A 25,195-nucleotide genomic window follows, 5' to 3' on the forward strand; every position below is an offset into this window, starting at 1 on the left:
TTCTTTTTTGAGTCTAAGAGAGTTACGGTTGAACGTAAGTGTGTCGAGCCATTAAAAAGATGAACGCGTGAACCGTACAAATCGCGTTTCCTCTGACGCGTCAGCACAGTAGTGTCTTCTTGCTTTACTTTATATAAGTGCAGTATAACACGTTACTGAACAAGACCCTGTTTCTCCGACTACAGCGAAAGAAGAGGTCACCCCATGATGAGCATAGTCTGCAACTTGTCCTTAGTTAGTATACTGATTACCACTATAGCTTTCTCCTGCTACAATCCAATTCTTGCAGCAGCAGCGCCTTCTAGTGAGTCAGAGGCAAGTGCGCTTCTCCACAGCGGGTGGTGGCCTATCTCCGTCACCGGCGACACTCCCTTACCTCTTTGCGCCTGGCCCGGGGTATCGTGCGACGCCTCTGGGAGGGTCAAGGAGATTCGCTTGCCAACTGAGTACCAAATAGGAGGTAATTTCAGCAACATGAACTTCTCTCTCCTTCCGAGCCTCACTTCTCTTGAACTCATTTACAGCGGACTGGCTGGCAAAATCCCCCTTCAGATATGTACTCTGTCGAGGCTAACTCACCTTGACTTGTCCTACAATTCTCTCACCGGCGAGTTGCCTCCTTGTGTCCAAAACCTCACCAGGCTTCAATTTCTTGATATCAGTTATAATCAAATCAGCGGCGCAATCCCTCCGACTGTTGGTTGCTTGCACAATTTACGATCCCTCAGATTTGGCTCAAACGAATTTGGTGGCTCTATTCCTCTAGAACTTGGGAACCTCACAAACATAGGTGATGTCGATTTAAGTTGCAACAACTTCACTGGTCCCATTCCATCGACTATAGGGAATTTGACGAGCTTGACCCAGCTCTATTTGCAAAAAAACAAACTCATTGGATCTATTCCTCCAAAAATAGGAAATTTGACGAGCTTGATTTCTCTTTATTTGCAAGAAAACAAACTCAATGGTTCCATTCCGTTGGAAATAGGCAATTTAGTGAGCTTGTTCGAGCTGAATTTACAGAAAAATATATTTGACGGTGCCATCCCATCGGAAATAGGAGACATGAAGAATCTCGTATATCTAGATTTGAGCTCAAACAACTTGGTTGGGAAAATCCCTATTGAACTTGAGAATTTGAGGCATTTAATCCATCTCGATCTTCACAACAATTCTCTTTCTGGCTCAATTCCCAAATTTCAAAGCACACCATTTTTTTATCACCTTAACTTATCATACAATCATCTCAAGGGCCCAATTCCAGATAATCTCAGGGCTTATATTCCTGATAACGCTTTTCTCGGTAACGAAGATTTGAACCAGTTCGACGAAACCCAAGCCCACAGAAGAAGGTCTAGCGTAATTCATTACAAGATGATGTTCATTCCACCGGCTGCAATATTCATTTCCTGTATAGTCGTTGGATCTTGCTTCCTGTTTGGACGTGCAACAGAAAAGGTGCAACCAGAGGCTACAGAGAAAAATGGAAATTTCTTGTCAATATGGAATTATGACGGGAGGATTGCATATGAAGACATAATTAATGCAACTGACGACTTCGACATCAAATATTGCATCGGGACTGGCGGTTATGGTAGCGTCTATAGAGCGCGATTGCCCAATGGGAAAGTCGTGGCATTAAAGAAACTTCACCGTCTTGAAGCAGAGGACCCGTCCTTTGACAAGAGCTTTCGAAATGAAGTGAAACATTTGACAGAAGTAAGGCATAGAAGCATCATCAAGCTCCATGGTTTCTGTTTACACAGGCGATGCATGTTCTTGGTTTTTGAATACATGGAAAGGGGGAGTCTGTTCTGTGCTTTGAGAGATGATGTTGAAGCGGTGGAATTGGATTGGTCCAAAAGACTTGATCTCGTCCGTGATACGGCACATGCTTTGTCTTACATGCATCACGATTGCGCTCAGCCAATTGTTCATCGAGACATATCTAGCAACAACATCTTACTGAACAGCAAAATGCAGGCTTTTGTATCAGATTTTGGCATCGCAAGGCTTTTGGATCCTGATTCCTCTTCTAACTTCACCGCAAATATCGCTGGCACCTATGGATATATTGCACCAGGTGAGCAATACTTCGTGCCTCATAAGTTTTTCTCTTTAATCCTGAAAGTTACTAGTAGAGGCACAAGTCCGATAAGTAAATATTTGTAGGAATAGTCAAGATTTTTTCGATGTTGTATTACATCTATATCGGTGTTACTAAATCATTCATTTCTATTCAACGTTTTATTGTGGAAATTAAATTAATTATTTTTAAAGAAAATTGGAGGGGCAAATGGAGCGGGGTGGGGTGCTGCACATAGTTATGTGGGGTGAGGACGAGGAGGGAAAAGTTGCTCCTCCCGGGCAGCGACGGGGTAGGGAGTAAGGGTGCAACCATCCTTTTCGAAGCCTCAATCGCCAAAATTTTTATGTCTTTTGTGTTCTTTTTTCCAGAACTCGCGTATACTTTGGTTGTTAATGAGAAATGCGACGTATATAGCTTTGGAGTAGTAGCGATGGAAACAATGATGGGTGAGCATCCTGGAGATATTGTATCTACATTTTGGACATCCTTTGGAGAAGATATCATGCTACATAAAATCTTAGACCCGCGGTTGCCTTATCCAAGGAAGAACTCCGTCGCAAGAAGTATTGTTCTGATAGTTTCTCTGGCGCTTGCTTGCTTGAGTGCTAATCCAAAGTCTCGACCAACTATGAAGCGAGTCTCGGAAGCTTTTCTAGCTCGAAAGTTACTATTGGCGAAGCCCTTCCATGAGATCTCATTGGCTCAGATCCGAGATAACAACAGATTATGGTTGGAAGGTGGATCAACAGAAGCTTCGTCAGGACTAAGCGATGAGCAAGGGTTATTAAGTGCTTGTCCAGTAAAGAGTTAGATTGATAAAATGATGCTACAGTTTGGTGTAAGTTATATAGAAGTGTATGGCTTCTGCACATTATTAAGTCATGTAAAACTTTTTACCATACTATGTATAGGAGTGAGAAGCTGTTTATATAGGACATCCGTTTATTTTTCTTCTTTTCAGTAAGATTGAAATGCATGATCAATAAACAATGTATCAAGAAATAACAGGAAAAAGTGCCAAAAAAGTCCTAAACCTTTTGCATTAGTACCAATTTAGTCCTAAACCTTTTTTTAGTGCCAATTCAGTCCTAAACCTTTTGCATTGGTGCCAATTTAGTCCTAAACCTTTTTTTGGTGCCAATTAAGTCCTAAACCTTTAAATTGGTGCCAATTCAGTCATAAACCTTTTGTTTTTATGCCAATTTAGTCCTTCCGGTCAATTTTGACCGGAATTTGCCGACGTGGACGCCTGCCGGTCACCGGCGCCGACGTGGCGTTGACGTGGACAATTTTAATATTTTTTTTTATTTTTTTTTCCTTTTTTTTCTTTTTTTTCACTTTTTTTTTTGGTCTCCCCTCCTTCCTCTGGCCGGTCTCCGGTCCGGCGACCGGCCAGAGGCCAGCGAGCTCGACCTCGCCGGCCACTGGCGAGGGCGGCGGCCTCGCCCGGCGAGGGCGAGCCTCGCCTTGGTCGGGCGAGGCTCGACCTTGCCAGATCCGACGAGGTCGGGCCTCGCCGCGGCCTCCGGCGAGGGTTTGAGCCTCGCCCGACCAAGGTGAGGCTCGAGCCCTCGCCGGAGGCCGCGGCGAGGCGAGCCTCGCCATGGTCGGGCGAGGCCCGACCTCGCCGGATCGGCGAGGTCGCCGGGCGAGGCTCGACCTTGCCGGATCCGGCGAGATCGGGCCTCGCTCGACCATGGCGAGGCTCGCCCTCGCCACGGCCTCCAGTGAGGGTTCGAGCCTCGCCCGACCAAGGCGAGGCTAGCCTTCGCCGGGTGAGGCTAGACTTCGCCGGGCGAGGCCACCGCCCTCGTCAGTGGCCGGCGAGGTTGAGCTCGCCGCCCTCGTCAGTGGCCGGCGAGGTCGAGCTCGCCGGCCTCTGGCCTCTGGCCGGTCGCCGGACTGGCGACCGGCCAGAGGAAAGAGGGGGGGACAAAAAAAAGTGGAAAAAAAAGGGAAAAAAATAAAAATTCAAAAAAATATTAAAATATTATTAAAATTGTCCACGTCAGCGCCATGTCGGCGCCGGTGACCGGCCGCCGGCCGGGAGGCGTCCACGTCAGCAAATTCCTGTTAAAATTGACCGGAAGGACTAAATTGGCACAAAAATAAAAGGTTTAGTACTGAATTGGCACCAATTTAAAAGGTTTAAGACTTAATTGGCACCAATGCAAAAGGTTTAGGACTGAATTGACACCAAAAAAAGGTTTAGGACTAAATTGGCACTAATGCAAAAGGTTTAGCACTTTTTTGGCACTTTTCCGAGAAATAACGAGACCCACACTAGTCCCAATATAAAACATAAGTACCCATACACAATTTCTACAACGTAATTGATTCTATTAAGATAAAGTCGTAGAAAAAGTCCATATAATATTATGTTTCGTTCCATAAAAGATGGGTATAGCTCGTTTTTTCAAGGCCAAACACCAGCGAGAAGTCCATGAAGACCATCACTTCTTACGAACCATGTAACGCGTAGTGGTCCACAAAATCAACATATGAAACCCCAAAAGGCCCGCTACATGTTGTAGTTCTCATGGTCCCAAAATCAACAAATTAAACCACAAAGACCTTGACTTCTGGTGACACTCCAATTGCATACTCTCCACATAAGACCTTGACTTCGTGACAAATGGGTACAAGTGCCATGCAGAAAATTCGTTCTGGTTTAAGTTCTGATTGAATCGTTGAAATTTATAGATTTTAGAACGGGCAGTATAATCTCTCGATGGAGGGGCCGAAACTTCTTTAGGGTGTGCAGATTCTTAGAACGCTTCAGCTTAGGCACTCACTCCTTTGTATTATACTTCGCTTGTGAATCAGTTAATCCTATTGCAGATCCAATTTTTCTCCTACAATTTTTTGAAATTGAAATTAATCCTAGCCCAACTGAGGAAGATTTTCAAGGCATGTTAAATAGTCCGATACCGAAGCCCATTTTAGCAAGCCCATATTCTAAGCTGTTCTTTATATTACTTCGTCCAACCCAAGAAAGCCTCTATTTCAGTCCATTGTAAGAAATCCCACTTTAAGTGAGTAAACCACGAATCCATGAAATATCCACAAATTTCGTAGTCCAGTTAAGACATGAGTGAAAATCAGCATAGGCGGTCTCAACAGGGAATTGTTTTCATTTTTGTGGGTGTGGGGAATCGAACCTATATCGTAGGGCCAACCCGTACATACAAATTCGTTCCTTTAACCACATAGCTAATCTTGGGTTTTAGTTTCTGCAAGTGATTCCCTCTTTAAAGACCGTTGTTATTAGGAAAGCTTGTAAAATGTCTATATGAAGGAAAACAAATTAAGTCGATCTTATTCTCCGGAAATAGGGACTCTGAAGAACTTGAGAATCCTCTATTTGCAAGTAAACAAACTGAATGGATCCATTCCATTGGAAACGGGCAATTTGGAGAACTTAACCGATGTGAGCTTAAATTCAAATTCCCTCTCTTGCCTCCTCCAGTCACGTCTGGGAAATGTAGCAAGCTTGATCGTTCTGAATTTACGGAAAGATAGAATGACTGTGCCATCCCATTTCGAAATTGGAGATGCTCGCTTTTCTAGATTTGAGCTTGAACAACTTCAAAGGAAGAATCCCCATTGAATTTAAGAGTTTGGTCAGGGCAAGCCATCTCGACCCTCACAATAATTCTCTTTCGGGCTCAATTCTCTCATTTAAAGAGCTTTCGTACTTAGATCGCCTCTACTTATCATACAATCATCTCAATAGTGGGTGAGCATTCTGGTGAGATTATCTTAATGCCGTCGACACTCTTCATAGAAGATATTATGCTACATCAAATATTAGACTCGAGCTTTTCAATCCCAAGAGTGAATTATGTCCAAAGAAGTATTGTTCTGGTTCTCTAGCGCTTGCTTGCTTAAGCAGTGATCCAAAGTCATGACCCATAATGAAACAAGTTTTGGAAGCTTTTCTGGCCCCAAAGCTAGCGGTGGCCAAGCCTTTCCATTCAATCTCACTTGCGCAGTTCCAAAAAAAAATAAAATTAAGGAGCATGGTGGGTGAGGTGGATCAACAGAAATCTCGTTAAGCCTACAACAAGAGCAAGGGCCACGAAGTACTTGTCCCAATGCAAATAAATAAAGTCCAACAAGTGAAGAGTTGATTGACAAAATGATGCTGCAAATTGGTGAACGTGGTAGAGTATTTGAAGTATACGGCTTGTGCGATTCGAGTCAAGTCAAACTTCTGTTATACTAGCTTGGCTAAAAGTCAGCGAAGTAGCGAGTTAAAAGCAGTTATCAGACAGTCTATTTATTTTTGGAATCCTAAACATATTGAATTTATGTCAATTTAGCCCTAAACATTTTAATTTTGCCAGATTAATCCTAAACCTTTTGGCATAGTATCAATTCAGTCATTCCAGCTAATTTTAGTTAGATATTACTTACGTGGACGCCAGCTGGCTTTCGTGGCACAAGCGGCGCTGACATGGACAATTTTAAATAATATTTTAATATTTTTCGATTTCTTTATTATTTTTTCTGATTGTTTTTCTTTTTTTCTTTCTTTTTCTTCATTTCTTCTTCTTTTGCCAGTAATTGGCCATTAGACACCGGCCATGGCCGAGTAGGCTGGCATCACTTGGGCAAGAGTCGTCGTCGCCTACCACAGCAAGGCCTGGCTGGGCAAGGGCGAGCCTCGACAAGGGTTCTGCTCACCAAATCTAGTGAGGCCGCCCTAGCTTGGGCGAGGGCAAGCCTCACCCGATCTAGCAAAGGGAGCCTTCACAAGGGCTTGCCCAGGCTGGGCCTCACCTATGGCTGGCGACGGTGACCCTAGCCTTAGTGAGACCAGGCCCACCCGGCCATGGCCAGTGGCTGGCCACCGGCAAAAGGATGAAGAAAGAAAAAGAAAAGAAAGAAAAAAATCGAAAAATATTAAAATATTATTAAAAATTATCCACGTTAGCACCGATCGTGCCACGTAAGCAGGCCATCGTTCACGTCAATAATATCCGATCAAAATTAGTCTGAAGGACTGAATTGGCACTATGTCAAAAGGTTTAGGACTAAAGTGACACAATTAAAAGATTTAGGACTAAATTGGCATCACTGCAATAGGTTTAAGATTTTTCTAACACTTTTCCTGTTTATCTTTTGTCTTTTTAGTTATATGGGAATGCATGATGATTGATAATGCGTTGTTCTTGCCATGAATGTTTGGCGTGTTAAGGACATTCACTATGTATTTGCCATGGTGTCCAGCACGAGCCCCAAATCTGTGCATTATGAAGACTTAGGCACCTTCACTTGTCCTGCAATTCTATCGCCAGTGTGCTGCCTCCCTCTCGGGAGAACCTTACCAGGCTTCGTGTTCTTGACATTTATCATAAAATCTTAGATTCAATGCACTTAGCAATCCCCTAGACGCACGGTTGCTTGTACAATATGTAATAGCTCAACTTCACCTCAAACAAATTGGGCAGCTCCAAACCCTCACATCGAATCATGTTGGTTTAAGCCGCAACAACTTCACCGGTCTCATTCTGTCATTTATAAGGAATTTGACGAGCTGGAAATATCTGTATATGCAAGAGAATGAAATTCAGTGGATCTTATCCTCCAGAAATTGGGAACTTGACGAGCTTGACTTAACTCTAATTGCAAGAAAACTAACTTGATGGATCCACTCCGTCGGAATTAGGCAATTTGGAGAACTTGATTGATACAAGCCTAAATCCGAAATTAGATCAACCGTGCCATCCCATCGGAAACGGGAGATATAAGGAATATCAAACTGCCAAATTTGAGCTCGAACAACTTCGTCCGGAAATTCAATGTTTGAGAGTGTCCTGTTTTTTCGGAACTTAAATCCAAAGTTTATTGATGCACTTCACGTTTCTTTCATTTGCATTTCTATTATTCTTCTTTAATGTCGCAAGAAAGTGATATGATCAATTGGTTTTCGAATACTAGATCATCTTATCAAAGGTTGTTTATATTATAAAATAACATTCTTGCGGATGAATAGTTTTGTTGGGGTGCAACCCCAAGAGGTTTTAGGTAATTCTAGATCAAATAAAAGAACTGAAAAGTAAAGTTTCAGCAATCAATGACTTGTTTTTTTCATATTCGAGAATTAGCATGTCTAAAGTGGTATATTTGAATGTGATAACATTATTAGTGGAAGAAGTAGGAATATCTTCCAAGACGCGTGCCAACAGTTCAACCATGTCCATGTTGAGGACTTGCCTCGACTATATTCTAGATCTGCCCATGGCCGAACAGATTCGAGTTTGACGTAAATTTCATCTCTTAAAATATATGGGTGCGGTGGAAAATTTGTAAATAGTTTTTGGGGCCACCACGATTGAACTTAGGCAAAGTATGTCGGCAGCTGTTTTTGACTTAGAGTCTTCTTGTTCCACTGACTACAAAATCGACGGCAAAAGTATACCATAAGTGCCATAACTTATGTACGGCGATCACTTTGGTGCCATAACTTTTTTTCGAATCACTTTGGTGTCAAGTCGGAGGAAAAAAGATCACTTTAGTGTCAATTTGGCCGGAAATGCGACGCGGCATTTTTTATTAATTTTTGCCGCCTACGTGGCTCGCCGAAGGATGAGTCAGCGTGTTCAGTCAGCATTTTTTATTTTAAATAAATTTTTTCAGCGTGTACATTCAGCATTTTTAATTTTAAATAATTTTTTTCCTTTTCTTTTCTTTTCTTTTCTTTTCTTTTTTTTCTTTTCTCCCCTCGTCGGCCGGTTGCCCGTGGCCGGCCGGCCACCGGTGAAGCCTGGGAAGGGCTGGGCGAGGGCGGCCTTGCCCATGGCCGGCGAGGGGCGGCCTCGCCAGATCTGGGCGAGGCGACCATCACCGGTGACAGGCGAGGCTGCCCCTCGCCGGATCTGGCGAGGGCGACCCTTACCGGCGTCGGGCGAGGGAAGCCCTCGCCTAGGCAGGCGAGGGCGAGGGCTCGCCTGTCACCGGCGAGGGTCGCCTTGCCCAGATCTGGTGAGGCCGCCCCTCGCCGGCCCTTCTCGGGCTTCGCATGGTGGCCGGCCGGCCATCGGCGACCGGCCGGCCACCGGCGACCGGCCGGCGAGGGGAGAAAAGAAAAAAAAGAAAAGAAAAGAAAAAGGAAAGAAGAGGAAAAAAAAAGGAAAAAAATTATTTAAAATTAAAAATACTGACTGTACACGCTGGAAAAAATTATTTAAAATAAAAAATGCTGACTGTACACGCTGACTCATCCTTCGGCGAGCCACGTAGGCGTAAAAAATTAATAAAAAATGCCACGTCGGATTTCCGGCCAAATTGACATTAAAGTGATCTCTTTTCCTCCGACTTGGCATCAAAGTGATTCGAAAAAAAGTTATGGCACCAAAGTGATCGCCGTACGCAAGTTATGGCACTTCTGGTGTACTTTTGCCCAAAATCGACAGTCTTTTTTATTGCAGTTCCTAGCAATTTGTCAGTAGTCGTTTGTAACATTAAACGAAATAATTATAATGGGGTTACGAGTGGATTAGTGAATGATTAGAAGTAATAGCAAAACTTCAATTACTGAACAACATAGTGTACTCGGAGCAATAATAATCAATTTCAGAAGCATAAAGGGATTTTTAAAAAATAATTGGGAGTTAGCCTTTGAATGAGACTGGAGAATTTCATGTGGTCCGCCAAAAAAATTTAGATCTTGTTCATGAACTTGTGGCTCTTGTTAACTTTGGACATACAGTATGTTTTTTTTAAGAATCTCACTTATCTATAATACTCATTTCCCTTCATTCAAACCCTCGGAATATAGAGCATAGAGGGGTATTTCCTCCTCCCAGGGAAGACAAACACATGGGGGGAACAAGAGGGCTTGAGGGGGCCCGGCCGCCGAGACGTAAAACAAAGCGTGTAGGAGAAAGCCCGAAAGGGTTTTACTCTCCATCTCTCAAGGCAATGATCCTTAGGATAATGGTAACCTAAGACTCCAAGGTGAGCATCCCCCAGTTAGCGGTAATACTCATTTCCCATTTAGTTCTTAGGCCTTGCTTGCATTTCAACGTGCAACAAAGAGCATGCAATCAGAGACAACAAAGAAAAATGGAGATTTCTTGTCAATAAGGAATTATGATGGGAGAATCAAATATGAAGACATAATCAATGCAACAAAAGACTTTAACATCAAACATTGCATAGTGAATAGAGGTTAAGGTAGCGTATGTAGAATGCAAAATCATGGCATCAGAGAAACTTCACCGTCATGAAGCAGAAGACTCATCTTTCGACAAGAGCTTCCGAAATGAAGTGAAGCAATTGACAGAAGTACGATATAGAAGCATATTAAGCACCATGGTTTCTGCTTATACAAGTGATGCATATTCTTAGTTTATGAGTACATGGTGGAAGGGGAAGTCTAATTTGTGCTTTGAAAAATGATTCCAATAGGGTCACTATCGTTTGGGATGCGCAACGCGCTTCGGTATTTACCCACCGTGTGATTGTAATTATAAGGATCTTTCTCTTTATAAGTTGAAGCTTGCTAGTGAAAAGAAGGAAAGGCTGAAATATTGGTCCATGACCTTTCCCTTACGATGAGTTAGAAATTTTTGGGCCAATAATCATCAGTAAAAGCATCATAAGTCCATGACTTCCATTGAACATGTACTTATTCAAAAGTCAACACACATAGATTCCCGAAAAACCTTGACTTCTTGATGGATGTGCACAAGTTCCATCCATACGTGCATGCTGGTTTAAATTCTTTTTCTTTTTTCGGTTGGTATGCTGATTTAAATTCTAATAGAATCATAAAACTGCGAAATTTAGAAATTGGATGAGTAGAATATTTTGCTTGTCGGAAAATTAGTGCCATAACTTCTAAAAGCCGAACACCTAAAATTACATCGGCGACTTTCCTTAGTTAAAAATCCATTGTGGCATTAATTTAATATTAAATCATCCTACGTGGCTCACCGGAAAGTAATGTCACATAGGAATTTCCAGCAAGAAAATTATCGATGTAACTTAAGTGATCCGCTTTTAAAAATTATGACAATTAAATGACTGCTAAAAATGTTATCGCGTTAAAGTGAGCATCGTATAAAAATTATGACATTGTTAGTATCCTTATTCCCTTCAATTTTATCGAGCAAGCAATGGTTGGAAGCCATGAAACTCAAGCGATGTCACGACAACTTGCTCGAAATTTTATCTGTAGTCGTCCCTGATTTTATTTTGTGTGGTGTCCAAAACCTTGACACACGTACTCCAAAATCGGTTAGTAGCTTTTTTTTGTTTTTTGTTTTTTTTACAATACTAAGTACCTGGACCATTCGACTCAAACAAATGTCACGAACGCACACAATTCACCTATTCACATGTATTTAGTAAAGCTCCATCCACAAGGTGACTGGCGAGATTATTATAAATATGAGATGTTATGACGGAATCCGTCGTATCTAAATTAAATTTTATATCACTTAGTCAATAATTCGAGGTTTTAAAACAAAAGGATTATTTTAAGATGAAAGTCATGATCGAATTATTTTGATCACAGAATCCTCTTTTGAACAATCATTCAATACAGAAAGAGCTGGACATTCCTGCTGCCTAGACCTTGGTTTATTCATCCGACAGCCCAAATAATTTCTAAACAGGGTGACAATTTCACAGGCTGCTTTGGCCAAAATTATATGAGAGAGTTTTCTTATTTCCTGCCTTTGATTCGATAAAGATATGTTTATTACATGCAGTCACTGAACAAAGTTAGTAAACAAGTTCCTATGCTATGGATCATTAAGAGAAAGATTTCAATGATGATACGCATTGAAGGCTTTGATTAACATCCAGGTGTCCCTCATTTGTAACAGATCACGTTGAGTGATAACTAGTTTCAAAATCATCTCTGATGTCCGGGTTCCAACTCTAAGATATGAATGTACAACTTTGTGATTTTCTTTCTTTTTCACAGAGCTTGCTTACAGTTTGGTGGTTAACGAGAAATCTGACGTATATAGCTTTAGAGTCGTGGCGATGGTAACACTAATGGGCAAGCATCTGGCAGAGATCATCTCGGTGCTATCAACCGTAGAAGGAGAAGATATCATGTTACTCAACATGTTAGATCCGTGATTGCCTATTCCCAGAAAGAGTTCTGTCGCGAAAAAAAATTGTTGAAGCGATTTCTCCGGCGCTTGCTTGCTTTCGTGCTGACCCAAAGTCACGTCCGAAGATGAAACAGGCTTCTGCAGCTTTTTTGGCTCGAAAGATACCAATGATCGAGCCCTTCCATGCAATCTCATTGGCGCAGATCTGACAAAATCTAATTAGCGCATTAATGTTTTCACGGCCTACTTAACAGTTAAATCGACTAAGTACATTCTTGATACAGAAGAAGAAATTGATATCTTGGATAAATTTCCTAGTTCAGGGTATTCTCATATAAGCTCTTCTCCTGTCTGAAAGAGACACAAGTGTGATTAATTAATGAGTGAGATTAGTAGGACCCAAAATGACCATTTAAGGAAGAGTATCATCAGAAGCCACGTGTATCATCAAAACCGGTCACACATCTACCTCGTCGAATCTTTTCCGATTTTCCTATTACAAACTTCATTACTTTTGTCCTTACCAAAAAAAAAAACTTCATTACTTTTGTCGTTTTTCGTTATTAAATAATCGATGCAAGTTTTCCCATCGTATTCATTGATATAGTGATTATCTGTTCGGTTGGGTTGATTTGGTTTTTTGGTCGAAATTTTGGTTGATTGAACGGGCATGTTTTTCTTCTCGTTCTGTGCTCACTAGTAAGATTAACTGAGCCAAACGTATCACATGGGGCTCAAAGAACTAAAACTAGAGAAGACTCCTAAAAGAAATAAAACAAGACTCTTACACCTTACTTCGTATTTCGATATATAAAGAAGAGCATGCGCGCTCAGAGACATAAAAAAACCGGAGATTTCTTGTTGATAAGGAATTTTGATGGGAGAATTGCATTTAAAGACATAATCAATGCAACATATGACTTTGACATTAGATATTACATCAGGAGTGGAGATTATGGTGGTAGTGTCTATAGAGCATGATTGCGAAATGGGAATATCATGGCATTGAAGAAACTTCACCGTCCTGATGCAAAGGACCCATCTTTTGATAAGAAGATGCGAAACGAAGTGAAACACTTGATGGAAGGCTGGAAAATTGGTCCATGACCTTTCCCTTACGATGGGTTAGAAATTTTTGGGGCCAAGCATCACCAATAAAAGGGTCACAAAGACCATGACTTCCCATGAACCGTTGAACACGGAATTATCCAAAAACCAACGCACATGAAACCCCAGAATACCCCATGCATGCTTGCTGGTTTTAAATCTTTTTTCTTAGTATGGTATGCTGATTTAAATTCTAGTCGAATCATAAAACTGTCAAATTTAGAGATTGCGTGAGTAGAATAGAATATACTACTTGTCAGAAAATTTGTGCTACAACTCTAGAAAATCAATCACTTAAATTACATCGGCGATTTTCCTTACTTGAAAATCCATTGTGTCCATTGTGGCATTAATTTAATATTAAAACATCCGACGTGACTCATCGCAAAGTAAAGTCACGTAGGAATTTTCAGCAAAAAAAATTATCGATGTAACTTAAGTGATTTGCTTTTAAGACTTATGATAGTTAAATGATCGCATAAATAGCTATCGCATCAAAGTGAGTACTGTAAAAAAATTACGACATTATTAGTATCTTTATCCCCTCCAATTTTATCAAGCAACCGAGGGTCGGAAGCCATGAAATTCAAGCGACGTCGTGACAACTGGCTTGAGATTTTATCTGTAGCCATCGTTGATTTTATTTTGCATGATGTCCTACTGAACTTGAAATTTAACTTCTATTAAGGTAGTTAGAGCAACTCATGGGATATGAGCTATTTACATTGAGCAATCAAACAAGTTACTAGCACATGGGATATATGGGTAATTGACTTGCTATCACAATGCCGAAAACCTTGACACATAGTCCAAAATAAAGTTATTAAATTTTTTTGTTTTTGTTTTAATGACAATACAAAGTAATCGGACTGTTTGACTTAAACAAATATCACAAATGCACATAATTCGCATGTTCATATATATCTTGTAAAGCTTTGGCCATAGGGTGACCAGCGAGAATTTTCTGAATGTGAGACAGTAGGACAGAATCCATTGTATATAAATTAAGCATTTAGTCAGTTAACCAATAATTCGAGTTTTAAAAACAAAATGATTCGATTAAGATGAAAGTTATGACCGAATTATTTCGATCACAGAGTCGTTTTTCGAACAATCGTTCTTGATATTAGATGTGAAGTCCGTTAGGCCCCTCTATGGAGACAAACTAAAGTAACGTGTGTTTCACAACAAGGAAGACTTCAAGTCGTCTCGAAGAACAAGACGAAATGTCGGAGAAAAAAGTAAACAAAATAGAGATTCTGGGATTCTCTGTGATCCATCCGAAGGAGGACAAGTTATGAGTCAATAATTACCCTTTTATATCCCACAAGTTATTTCTTTTTCTTTCTTTTTCTGGTTGGTCGCAAGTTATTTCTTTGGATCCGCCCGTGATGGTCACCGGTAACCCTCGCCAACCTTGAAAAAAAAAAAAAAAAAGAAAGAAAAATAAAAATTAAAAGATAAAGAAAAATAAAAATTAAAAAAATCAATAAAATAACATTAAAAAAATCTACGTCGGATGAAAAATTAAATAAAAAATCCACGTAAGCTCATTTGCCGGAAATGGCACTCAAGTGATCCATTTTCGCCGGAAGTGATACTCAAATAATTTATTTTACTCCGATGTGGTACTCAAGTGAGCGTCGTACAAAAATTATGGCACTCCTAGTGTCCTTATCCCGAGAATAATTTATTTGACAGTCATTTATTTTTTGTCAATGCATGATAAGTGGTGTTGTGTTGTTGTGGCCACGAAAATTAGGCAACGTAAGGATACTCACTACGTGTTATTCGGGATCATTTCTGTTTAGTTGAAGGCTTGCTAGTCAATTAAAGGCGGCAAATTGATCAACGTTTCCTTTTCGATGGCCAAGGATCCGACATCACGAAAACAACAAAAGACCACGACGATTATTCTAGACGAACCGTGTCTCTTGGTCCGGCAATCAATACATGTCCAAAGACCTTGACTTGTTGACTTTTGAGGAGCGTACTCGACAAAGACCTTGACTTCTGGAATTTGTGCAACTTCCATGTGTAAGCTGGTTCAACTTCTAATGGAATCATCATTAGTTAACCGTGAAGCTTACGATGGAGGGCCTGCCACTTCGCAATCACGATGTTGCGGAATCAGAGTTCATCCATTATAAAGACAAAATCAACCGTATATATTAATTTATGTCTTGAAGTTTTGTAATAATGAACGCAACCTTTAAATTTAATCAGAATGGATGAACACAAGGACACAGAGACATGGAAACCCATCGACATAAAACCCAAAAAATAAATAAAGAAAAGAACCTTAAAATCATAAAATCATTCTTTTTTCCGCCTTGAAATCTCGTATGCCGCATTTTCTGTATACCTCAAGCACGCTTCCAATGAACGAGAGTTCATGATGCTATTCATTAATTATGATTCTCCCCAAATGATCGTTATCGGTGTTCAACCCACATGGAACGTGATCCAAAATTCTTCCGAAGATATTTAACATCTTATTCAACAAAGCTCTTCTCCATTTGCCTTGTCGAAAATATTTTTTCGGGAAAACATTTTTCTTATTTTCTAGCCATTAGATCGCTTAGGAAAATGAGTTAACGAAAAATGTTCTCATTATCAATGGAAAATGTTTTCCTATCAAAACTTAAAATCAGGAAAATAATTTCTTTTTTAAAAAATCGGAAATAATTTTTCAAAATGTGATTAGGTATCGGTGCTTAGACTAGAAACGCTGCACTTGGGCATGAGAACCCCAATGCTTGTTCCTGGGTCCTTGGCAGCGGGGCTAGGTCTCGACGCTATGGCCCGAGTCCATATAGGTTGTGCCAGGGTTCATCGAGGCCGAGGTCGGGACACTGATGCCCATGCCCGGGACACCAGGCCCGGTAATATCGAGGTCAAGCCTGGGTCCTTGACGCCTGTGCCTGGGTCCATCGAGGCCAAATTTTTTTTTATAAAAATTTCCGTACCAAATTATGAAAAATATTTTCCAATTCATTTTCAGATCTTAGCCAAATACTAGAAAATATTATTATTTTTCTGAAAAATGATTTCTTGACTAACATTTTTAAAAAACGTTACATTTTTCTTGAAATAAACGGAGCCGAAACCCCATTCTAGCAAGACCATCTTACTTCGTTCAACACAACGAAAGCCCCAAACAGCTGCTCTCTCTCTCTCTCTCTCTCTGTCTCTCTCTCTCTCATTCATGTCTCAGTCGAGTTAAGAGCAGCGGCAGTGGTGCGACTGCGACGGTGGCAGAGTGGCGGGCAGAGAGAGAGAGAGAGAGATTTTTTGCCCAATTTATCTCATGTAAATTGCCACCTGAGAATATTGCCACATGGTGCATTTTTAAGTGGAGACTTGCCTAAAAGGGCAGAAAATCGTCTACTGCCAAAGCTGTTATAATTATGTTTTCTACATTTGCTTAGAGAAGGCAGTAGATATACCGACATGCTTTTGGAATTTGTGCTTGGCTTGTATTATGGGATTTAGCGCGTTTTATCTACTAAAAAAAGAGTCGCCTCATTTTTTCATAGTTCGTTAAATCTTGTCACAAAAAAATAAAGATAAAATTGAATTTGGCAGAGAAAAATTCTATTGTTCTACATATAAAAATAAGATTTTCTTTTTCCGAGTAGGTAAATTTCAATAAGTATTGTAGGTATAGAAAAAGATGTTGATAACCGACTTTTTTCAGGTAACTCGTTGGTAATATTTAAAAAGAATTGGTAAGACCTGGCGAAATAATGTTGGACATGTAGTTTTGGGTTTGCGGGGGTGCTGAAACTTGGATTGGTTCGCAGACTAATTCAACTTTGTAGTGATTGGTGTCCCTTTTTCAGCCCTACGAGATGATGGCAACTCCATCATCTCTAAACAAAAAGGAAGGAAAAAGTCCGACAGAGTCTATACTTTTGTGAGTCTAAGAGAGTTACGGTTGAACGTAAGTGTGTCGAGCCATTAAAAAGATGAACGCGTGAACCGTACAAATCGCGTTTCCTTTGGCGCGTCAGCACAGTAGTGTCTTCTTGCTTTTCTTTATATAAGTGCAGTATAACACGTGACTGAACAAGACCCTGTTTCTCCGACTACAGCGAAAGAAGAGGTCACCCCTTGATGAGCATAATCTGCAACATGTCCTTAGTTATTGTACTGATTACTACCATAGCTTTCTCCTGCTACAATCCAATTGTTGCAGCAGCAGCGCCTTCTAATGAGTCAGAGGCAAGTGCGCTTCTCCACAGCGGGTGGTGGCCTCCCTCCGTCACCGGCGACACTTCCTTACCTCATTGCACATGGCCCGGGGTATCGTGCGACGCCTCTGGGACCGTCAACGGAATTCACTTGACAACTGAGTACCAAATAGGAGGTAATTTCAGCAACATGAACTTCTCTCTCCTTCCGAACCTCGCCTTTGTCCAACTCTTTCACACCGGACTAGCCGGCGAAATCCCCATTCAGATATGTACTCTGTCGAGGCTAACTTACCTTGACTTGTCCTACAATTCTCTCACCGGTGAGTTGCCTCCTTGTGTCCAAAACCTCACCATGCTTCAATTTCTTGATATCAGTAATAATCAAATCAGCGGCGCAGTCCCTCCGACTGTTGGTTGCTTGCACAATTTACGATCCCTCATATTTGGTGGCTCTATCCCTCTAGAACTTGGAAACCTCACAAAAACAGATTATGTCGATTTAAGTTCCAACAACTTCACTGGTCCCATTCCGTCGTCTATAGGGAATTTGACGAGCTTGACCCATCTCTATTTGCAAAAAAACAAACTCAGTGGATCTATTCCACCGGAAATAGGCAATTTGGAGAGCTTGGTCGTGCTGAATTTACGGGAAAATAGATTTATTGGTGCCATCCCATCGGGAATAGGAGACTTAAGGAATCTCGAATTTCTAGACTTATCATTCAATCATCTCAAGTGCCCCATTCCAGACAATTCTCCTTCTGGTTCAATTCCCACATTTCGAAGCACATTATTATATGATCTTAACTTATCATGCAATCATCTCGAGGGCCCAATTTCAGCTCCAGATAGTCTCGGGGCTTATTATCCTGGTAACTTTTGTCTCGGTAACCAAGATTGCAACCAGTTTGACGAAACCCAAGCCCACAGAAGAAGGTCTAGCGGAGTTCATTACATGACGATGTTCATTCTGCTAGCTACGATATTCATTTCCTGTATAGTTGTTGGATCTTGCTTCCTATTTCGACGCGCAACAAAGAGCGTGCAATCAGAGACTTCTGAGAAAAATGGAAATTTCTTGTCAATATGGAATTATGATGGGAAGATTGCATATGAAGACATAATTAATGCGACGGAGGACTTCGACATCAAATATTGCATCGGGACTGGCAGTTATGGCAGCGTCTATAGAGCGCGATTGCCCAATGGGAAAGTCGTGGCATTGAAGAAACTTCACCGTCTTGAAGCGGAGGACCCGTCCTTCGACAAGAGCTTTCGGAATGAAGTGAAACACTTGACAGAAGTAAAGCATAGAAGCATAATCAAGCTCCATGGTTTCTGCTTACACAGGCGATGCATGTTCTTGATTTACGAATACATGGAAAGGGGAAGTCTATTCTGTGCTTTGAGAGATGACGTCAAAGCGGTGGAATTGGATTGGTCCAAAAGAGTCGATCTCGTCCGGGATACGGCACACGCTTTGTCTTACATGCACTACAATTGTGCTCAGCCAATTGTTCATCGAGACATATCTAGCAACAACATCTTACTAAACAGCAAAATGCAGGCTTTTGTATCAGATTTTGGCACCGCAAGGCTTCTGGATCCTCATTCCTCGTCTAACTTCACCGCAAATACCGCTGGCACCTATGGATATATTGCACCGGGTGAGCAATACTTCATGCTTCATAAGTTTTTCTCTTTAATCCTGAAAGTTACTAGTAGAGGAAAAAATCCGATAAGTAAATATTTGTCGGAATAGTCAAGATTTCTCGATGTTGTATTACATCTATATGGGTATTACTAATTCATTCATTTCTATTCACCGTTTTATTGTGGAAATTAAATTAATTGTTTTTAAAGGAAAATTGGAGGGGTAAATGGAACGGGGTGGGGTGCTGCACATAGTTATGTGGGGTGAGGACGGGGAGGGAAAAGTTGCTCCTCCCGGGCAACAACGGGGCGGGGGTAAAGGTGCAACCATCATGTCCGAAGCCTCAACCGCCAAAATTTTTGATGTCTTTTGTATCTTTTCTTTCCAGAACTCGCGTATACTTTGGTCATTAATGAGAAATGCGACGTATATAGCTTTGGAGTGGTAGCAGTGGAAACGATGATGGGCGAGCATCCAGGAGATATTGTATCTACGTTGTGGACATCCTGTGGAGAAGATATCATGCTACATAAAATCTTAGATCCGCGGTTACCTTATCCAAGAGAGAACTCTGTCGCAAGAAGTATTGTTCTGATAGTTTCTCTTGCGCTCGCTTGCTTGAGTGCTAATCCAAAGTCCCGACCAACTATGAAGCAAGTCTCGGAAGCTTTTCTAGCTCGAAAGTTACCCTTGGCGAGGCCCTTCCATGAGATCTCATTGGCTCAGCTCCGAGATAATAACAGATCATGGATGTAAGGTGAATCAACAGAAGCTTCATCAGGACTAAGGGATGAGCAAGGGGTTATTAAGTGTTTGTCCAAATAAAGAGTTAGATTGATTAAATGATGCTGCAATTTGGTGAAAGTGATTCAGGATATAAAAGTGTATGGCTTCTGCACATAATTAAGTCATGTAAAACTTTTTTCCGTACTATGCTAGAGGAGTGAGAAGCAGTTTATATAGGACATCCGTTCATTTTTCTTCTTTTCAATAAGATTGAAATGCATGATTAATAAACAATGCATCAAGAAATAAAGAGACCCGCACCAGTCCCAACATAATACACGAGAACCCGTACACAATTTCTACCACGTAATTGATTCCATTTAGATGTTTGCTCAATAATTGATGCAAGTTTTCAAATTGAATTTACTGATTTAGCGGTTATCCGTTCATTTTGGTTGGACACAACGTATTACAAGTGGCTCAAAGAAATCAAATTAGAGAAGACTCTCAAAAGATACGGGTGAGGTGGAAAACTTGTAAATAGGTTTTGGGGCCGCCAAAATTGAACTTAGGCGAAGTATGTCGAAAGCTGTTTTTGACTTGAGTTGTCTTGTTCCACTGACCATATAATTTCAATAGATAGTCTTTGTGTTGCAGTTCCTAGCAATTTCTCAGCAGTCTTTGGTGACACTAAACGAAATAATTAAAATGGGTTATGAATGGATTAGTGAATGATTAGAAGGAACAGCAGAAGTTCAATTACTCAACAACAACAGCGTCCTCCAAGCAATAATCCTCCATACTTTTCTAAATGTTGTAACTAGATGCACATAGCTAGATCGATATACTATACCCCCATGTGGTTAACAACATCATTGATGTTTCATCATGCTGACAAATATGTCCTTTGATATTACACTAACTAACATTGAAAACATGGTTTTGAGCCTCATCTAATTCATCAACTTTTTGTCCTTTCCTTAGAGTTCACTTACACTTTGGTCATCAATGAAAATTGTGACATATAAAGCTTTAGAGTGGCAGCAATGGAAACAAAAATGGGCGAGAATACAGGTGATGTCATTTTGATGTTGTCAGCACTCCTCAAAGAAGATATTATGCTACATCAATTATTAGACTCGCGCTTGCCAATCCCAAGAGTGAATTCTATCGCAAGAAATATCGTTCTAGTAGTTTCTGTGGCACTTGCTTGCTTAAGTAGCGATCCAAAGTCACGACCCACAATGAAACAAGTTTCTGAAGCTTTTCTGGCTCCAAAACCAGCGTTGGCCAAGCGCTTCCATTCAATCTCACTTGCGCAGCTCCAACAAATGAATCGAGTGAGTATGGTGGGAAGGTGGATCAATGGAAACTTCATCAAGCCTACAAGAAGAGCAAGGACCATGCAGTACTTGTCCCAATAGTAGCATATAAAATTCCAACCAGTGAAGAGTTGATTGATAGAATGATGCTGCAAATTGGTGATTGTAGTTGAGGATACAAAGGATACGGCTTGTGCAATTTTAAGTCACGTCAAACTTTTTTTAAACTAGCTAGGCTAAAATCTACCTAAGTAGCAATGTGGAGTGAGAATCATTTATCTGACAGTAATTTATTTTTTGTCTTTACAGTAAGATCGGAATGCATGATAAGTGGTGTTGTGTTGTTGTGGCCACGAAAATTAGGCAACGTAAGGATACTCACTACGTGTTATTCGGGATCATTTCTATCTAGTTGAAGGCTTGCTAGTCAATTAACGGCGGCAAATTGATCAACGTTTCCTTTTCGATGGCCAAGGATCCTACATCACGAAAACAACAAAAGACCACGACGATTACTCTAGACGGACCGTGTCTCTTGGTCCGGCAATCAATACACGTCCAAAGACCTTGACTTGTTGACTTTTGAGGAGCGTACTCGACAAAGACCTGGACTTGTGGAATTTGTGCAACTTCCCTGTGTAAGCTGGTTCAACTTCTAATTGAACCATCATTAGTTAACCGTGAAGCTTACGATGGAGGGCCTGCCACTTCGAAATCATGATGTTGCGGAATCAGAGTTAATCCATTATAAAGAAACAATCAACCGTATAAATTAACTTATGTCTTGAAGTTTTTAATAATGAACGCAGCCTTTAAATTTAATCAGAATGGATGAACACAAGGACACAGAGACATGGAAACCCATCGACATAAAACCCAAAAAGTAAATAAAAGAACCTCAAAATCATAAAATCACTCATTTTTCCGCCATAAAATCTCGTATGCTGCATTTTCTGTATATCTCAAGCACACTTCCAATGAAAGAGAGTTCATGATGCTATTCATAAATTATGATTCTCCCCAAATGATCGTTATCGGGGTTCAACCCACATGGAACGTGATCCAAAATTCTTCCGAAGATATCTAACATCTTATTCAACAAAGCTCTCATATGAAGGCTCCGTTTGTCTTGTTGAAAATATTTTCCGGGAAAATATTTTTCTCATTTTCTAGCCATTAGATCGCTTAGGAAAATGAGTCAACGAAAAATGTTCTCATAATCAACGGAAAATGTTTTCCTATCAAAACTTAAATTCAGGAAAATGATTTCCTTTTAAAAAATCGAAAATAATTTTTCAAAATGTAATTAGGTATCGGTTCTTGGACCAGAAACGCTGCACTTGGGCACGAGAACCCCAACGCTCGTTCTCGGGTCTTTAGCAGTAGGGCCAGGTCTTGACGCTATGGCCCGAGTCCATATAGGTCGTGCCTAGGTTTGTCACGCCCCAAACCCCATCGAGCTCGCGACATCTCCCTCTCAGGTCGTATTAGTGCGATGTCCCAGGAAACGTCGCCGACCTCACGATTCCATCAGAGTTCGATCACGGCGGAAACCAATGAAATAAACCCGGACAATAAAATTGGAGAACACCAGGAAGAAATAAATCACCAAGCCACCAAACATAAAACTATACATCGATATATAAATATACAACATTCAATTCTTTACAACCAAACACTTCCAACACCCATTAGGTTTACATCAACTGATAGTACACACCCGAACGGATTTCCTGATTACACCACCAACTATTCACATCAAGCTCTCCCTAATTTAATATCAAACTCATAATACACGCACACCAACTCGCTCCTACGGATCGCGTCCTCAACCTCATAAAGGGATTAGCAGCCAAGGTATATTCTACTCCTGAATGCTCGGTGTGCATCGGGATTCCAAAACGTTGCGGCAGTAGCGGCGGAAGATTCAAGGCTCGGGCGGGTTCTCTGAAATAGTTTGGTTGAAACAACCATGAGACACTTCTCAATAAGTCACAACCTAAACCCTACCTAGGCTACCACGTATTCCAGACAAGTTCAGACACACAAACGAGCAACACGAACAAACACTATCCACGCAATCACACTTACCTGGACCCTTGGCATACTCAGCCTGCACGTTAGTTCATGATCACAACATTCAAAACTCGCACGCATTTCAAACTTCGCGCACCCCAAACCACACACATTTCAATGCCAAAAACACACATCGATCACGCACTATCACATCAATTTCATTTACTTTCCTCATCGTACCCCACTAGCTCAATCACTTTCTTGGCCCGCGTAAACACGCCTCAGGCCCACACGATCGCGCCCCGAGCATCACACGCCTCGGTCCGATCCCACTTTCTCTTACCATACCACACACCCCATTCTCAATCACATTCCTCGGCCCGCGTAAACACGCCTCAGGCCCACACGATCGCGCCCCGAGCATTACACGCCTCGGTTCGATCCCATTCACACGTTCTTTCCTCAGCCTGCGCCAAATGCGACAGGCCTACGTGATCGAAACCCGAGCTTATAATGCCTCGGTTCGATCCCGGTCTCACCCGAGCTGATCGTGCCTCAGACCGATTTCATTCTCACTTTCTTTTCTCAGTCTGAGCCAAATGCGACAGGCCTACGTGATCGAAACCCGAGCTTATAATGCCTCGGTCCGATCCCACAATCACATCACAACTCGCGTCAACACGCCTCCGGGCCTTTTAGTGATCACACGCACATCACACGCCATAAATTTCACACGCGTGCATACTCATGTATTAAATATGCGCACTCAGAGGCGCCCAAATCAATCAAATCAATTCAGCCACATCACAACATACAACCAACACGCAATTTGCCCTTTTTCGACACCAAAACTACGATATCTCACTCACGGCCCTTCACAGCACTTTCACGAAATTCCGAGCCGGATCTAACGGCACCAACCGAACACCAAACAGCACATCACAGCACTCAAAACAGCAATTTTCAGCCACCAATCGGCCTCTAAAAATCCACCAAAATCTACCGATTTTAATCCTAAGGTCCGCCAATCGAATTAACCCCTAAACTACACCAAATCACGTCCAAACGGGTCTGATAATACCCGATATACTAGGCGGGGTTTAGATTGCAACTTACCGGACTCTAGACTAACTCGGCTAGAGCGGAAAGCGGTGGCAATCGGCGGGGACGGCGGCGGCGCGGCTCGGCGGTGGCGTGGATGGCGCGCGGCAGCGGCGACTTCCTTGGCCGTGACCCACGGCCACACGAGAGAGAGAGAGAAAACCGGGAGGAAGAGGGGATGGCGTGAGGTGGTGGCGGTGCGGTACAGCGGAGGCGGAACGGCGGACGGGCGGTGGCCGGTGGCGACGGTGCGGCGGCGAGCGGCCAAGGGGAAAGAGAGAGAGAGCTCTCGGTTGGGGGGGTTGCCGTGAGGTGAGAGAGAGAATGAGGAGAGAGAGAGAGGAATTTGGACTAAAATAGTCCAATTTTGACCCACTTGGCAATTTACCATCTTGCCCCTCTCTAATCTTTTTAATCAACGGCTGAGATTCGATCTTATCTTGAAATCAACGGCCCGGATCGAATCTTTTCCAAAATATCCAAGGGCAATTTGAGAATTTCTCAAAGAGTCCAAGGGCAAAATTATCCAACTCAAAAGTTAAGGCAAAATGACCAAAACGCCCTTCCCTCTTAAAACTTGCCCTTAACAAATTCTTAGGGGTAAAATGGTCACTTTCCTCATTTCTCGTCAAAATCGAATTTTTCTAAAGGATTCGGGAAAATCCGAAGCTGTACGTTCCAACCACAACGTCGTCCTAACGTCCCGTTGTGACTTCCTAATTTTCCGATGTCCAATTTGGGCTCAAATAAATAAATGAATTTTATATAACGTAACTCGAGCGATTCTCAGACTAACGGGTGGCTTTCGGGGAAATTCGCCTATTCGACTCGTGACTGATACTAAATCAAGTCACGTGCAAGTCCATTCGGATCGTGACGACCTCGGTGGTCACGCCCCGAAC

At 41.6% G+C, this 25,195-nt stretch overlaps 2 protein-coding genes across 2 annotated transcripts; both read left to right on the top strand.

Moving 5' to 3' along the window:
- On the top strand, positions 1-20,217 carry LOC115669647 (probable leucine-rich repeat receptor-like protein kinase At1g35710). Its single transcript, XM_056313761.1, has 3 exons — positions 1-2,083; positions 2,458-2,944; positions 20,012-20,217. The coding sequence occupies exons 1-2, from the start codon at positions 205-207 to the stop codon at positions 2,898-2,900; spliced, it is 2,322 nt and encodes a 773-aa protein (XP_056169736.1). The 5' UTR covers positions 1-204; the 3' UTR covers positions 2,901-2,944; positions 20,012-20,217.
- Positions 17,360-20,061, top strand: LOC130138757 (MDIS1-interacting receptor like kinase 2-like). The gene is made up of 3 exons (XM_056313767.1): positions 17,360-17,887; positions 17,939-19,141; positions 19,517-20,061. The coding sequence occupies exons 1-3, from the start codon at positions 17,395-17,397 to the stop codon at positions 19,882-19,884; spliced, it is 2,064 nt and encodes a 687-aa protein (XP_056169742.1). The 5' UTR covers positions 17,360-17,394; the 3' UTR covers positions 19,885-20,061.
- Positions 20,218-25,195: the final 4,978 nt, after the last annotated feature.

This window comes from Syzygium oleosum, unplaced genomic scaffold, assembly GCF_021117445.2.
Source record: "Syzygium oleosum isolate NSW1041296 unplaced genomic scaffold, Sole_v2.1 Sole_v2.08, whole genome shotgun sequence".
Classification (NCBI taxonomy): domain Eukaryota; kingdom Viridiplantae; phylum Streptophyta; class Magnoliopsida; order Myrtales; family Myrtaceae; genus Syzygium; species Syzygium oleosum.

What these genes read in the sequence shown, in the direction of transcription:
- LOC115669647 (XM_056313761.1), top strand. Translation starts at nt 205, where the DNA reads ATGATGAGCATAGTCTGCAACTTGTCCTTAGTTAGTATACTGATTACC. An exon ending in CTATGGATATATTGCACCAG is followed by an intron (nt 2,084 to 2,457) that starts GTGAGCAATACT and finishes TCTTTTTTCCAG; the next exon opens with AACTCGCGTATACTTTGGTT.
- LOC130138757 (XM_056313767.1), top strand. Translation starts at nt 17,395, where the DNA reads ATGAGCATAATCTGCAACATGTCCTTAGTTATTGTACTGATTACTACC. An exon ending in CGCAGTCCCTCCGACTGTTG is followed by an intron (nt 17,888 to 17,938) that starts GTTGCTTGCACA and finishes CTATCCCTCTAG; the next exon opens with AACTTGGAAACCTCACAAAA. An exon ending in CTATGGATATATTGCACCGG is followed by an intron (nt 19,142 to 19,516) that starts GTGAGCAATACT and finishes TTTTCTTTCCAG; the next exon opens with AACTCGCGTATACTTTGGTC.